Source organism: Manacus vitellinus, unplaced genomic scaffold (assembly GCF_001715985.3).
Source record: "Manacus vitellinus isolate BGI_N305 unplaced genomic scaffold, ASM171598v3 scaffold_58_pilon, whole genome shotgun sequence".
In the NCBI taxonomy this organism is placed as follows: Eukaryota; Metazoa; Chordata; class Aves; order Passeriformes; family Pipridae; genus Manacus; species Manacus vitellinus.
This window is the reverse complement of record NW_021940671.1, coordinates 3,500,498-3,501,943: the sequence shown is the minus strand read 5'-3', so window position 1 is coordinate 3,501,943 and position 1,446 is coordinate 3,500,498. Positions and strand designations below refer to the sequence as shown.

Below are 1,446 nucleotides of genomic sequence, written 5' to 3'. Positions count from 1 at the left end.
CTCCTCTCGTCCCTCCCAGTCCTGTTCCACATGTACGACTCGGACCACGACGGGAAGATCACGCTGCAGGAGTACAGAAATGTAACGCCCGGCCCCTCCCGCCCGGGCTCCGGGGAGTTCCCAGCCATGGCTCTGACCTCCTGTCTTGCAGGTGGTGGAGGAGCTGCTGTCGGGGAACCCCCACCTGGAGAAGGAGTCTGCCCGCTCCATCGCCGACGGGGCCATGATGGAGGCCGCCAGCATCTGCGTGGGACAGATGGTGGGAGCTGCTGCCCGGCCCTGCCGGGGCACGGGGGTGCTGCACTGGCACCAAAAACGGGGCTGGGAGGTGTCTGTCCTGCCCAGGGCATCTCCCAGCTGATCTGGCTGGAGGTGTTTTTGCAGGCAGCAGCTTTCAGGGCGGGTTTGTTCCACGAGCAGAGCCCAAGGGGGGTGAGCAAACAGCGTCCCTTAAAGCCCTGTCCTCAGAGTTTGGGGAGTTAGTGCTTATGGGAAAGGTGGGCTGGGAACTAATTTTGGGTTGGCTGTGGGGTACAGGGCTGTGCACCCATGGGAGACTCGTCCCACTGCCCCAGGGGACCCACCCTGGGTCACCCAGAGCCCCCAGAGCCCCCAGAGCCCCGTGCCCAGTGGTGTGGGGCAGCTGTGATGTTTCCTCTCTCGCTGGCACAGGGGCCGGACCAGGTGTACGAGGGCATCACCTTCGAGGATTTCCTTAAGGTTGGTGGCATCTGCCAGGAAGGAGGGAGCTGGAGGGCCTCGGGGAGCTGGGGTTGGGCCCCTGGCCCTGCTCAGCCCCGTCCCCCTGGCAGATGTGGCAGGGGATCGACATCGAGACCAAGATGCACGTTCGCTTCCTCAACATGGAGACCATCGCCCACTGCTACTGAGGGGGAGGAGGAGGAGGAGGAGGAGGAGGAGAAGAGGAGGAGGAGGAAGAAGAGGAGGAGGAAGAAGAGGAGGAGAAGGAAGAAGAGGACTCAGCAGCTCCATGTTCCTGGCACCGAGCGCTCTGTCCCCGCCCGCGCTGGGGCTGCCGCTGCTCTCTAGAAACATAAGAGGCTTTTATCTGTAATAAAAGGTATTTCTCTTTTTACTCCCAGCTCAGAAATGCTCCGTCCATCCATCCCCCAGGGCCTGCTGGGGTCTGTCCCTGTGCAGAAACCCTCCACAGACCCTGCTCTCCCTGTAAATCTGCGTTTTCAGCCTCTACCACGTGCTGCCCTGGGGAAGGAGCTGCTGTGAGCCCCCTGATCCCAGGCCAAGGGGAGAGTGTGCAGGCAGGGATGGGGATGCCGAGGGGCAGGATGGGGAGGGCAGCATCCTCAGCACCTGGAAGGACAATCACATCCCACTCTGCATCCCCACAGGATGCTCAAGCCGGCAAAGATGGAAACAACTCATGGAATAACCTCAATTTAAACCCTAACCAGCCCCCCCTGGCTG

General features: G+C 61.7%; 1 protein-coding gene across 1 annotated transcript in view; it reads left to right on the top strand.

The window, feature by feature from the left end:
* TESC (tescalcin) overlaps window positions 1–1,096 on the top strand; it is a 2,879-nt gene extending 1,783 nt beyond the window's left edge. Inside the window, exons 4-7 of the mRNA XM_029963295.1 lie at window positions 20–81; window positions 152–259; window positions 673–720; window positions 813–1,096. Of these exons, the coding sequence (XP_029819155.1) occupies window positions 20–81; window positions 152–259; window positions 673–720; window positions 813–890 (296 nt within the window). The 3' untranslated portion in view covers window positions 891–1,096. The remainder of the gene's footprint in view (window positions 1–19; window positions 82–151; window positions 260–672; window positions 721–812) is intronic.
* Window positions 1,097–1,446: the final 350 nt, after the last annotated feature.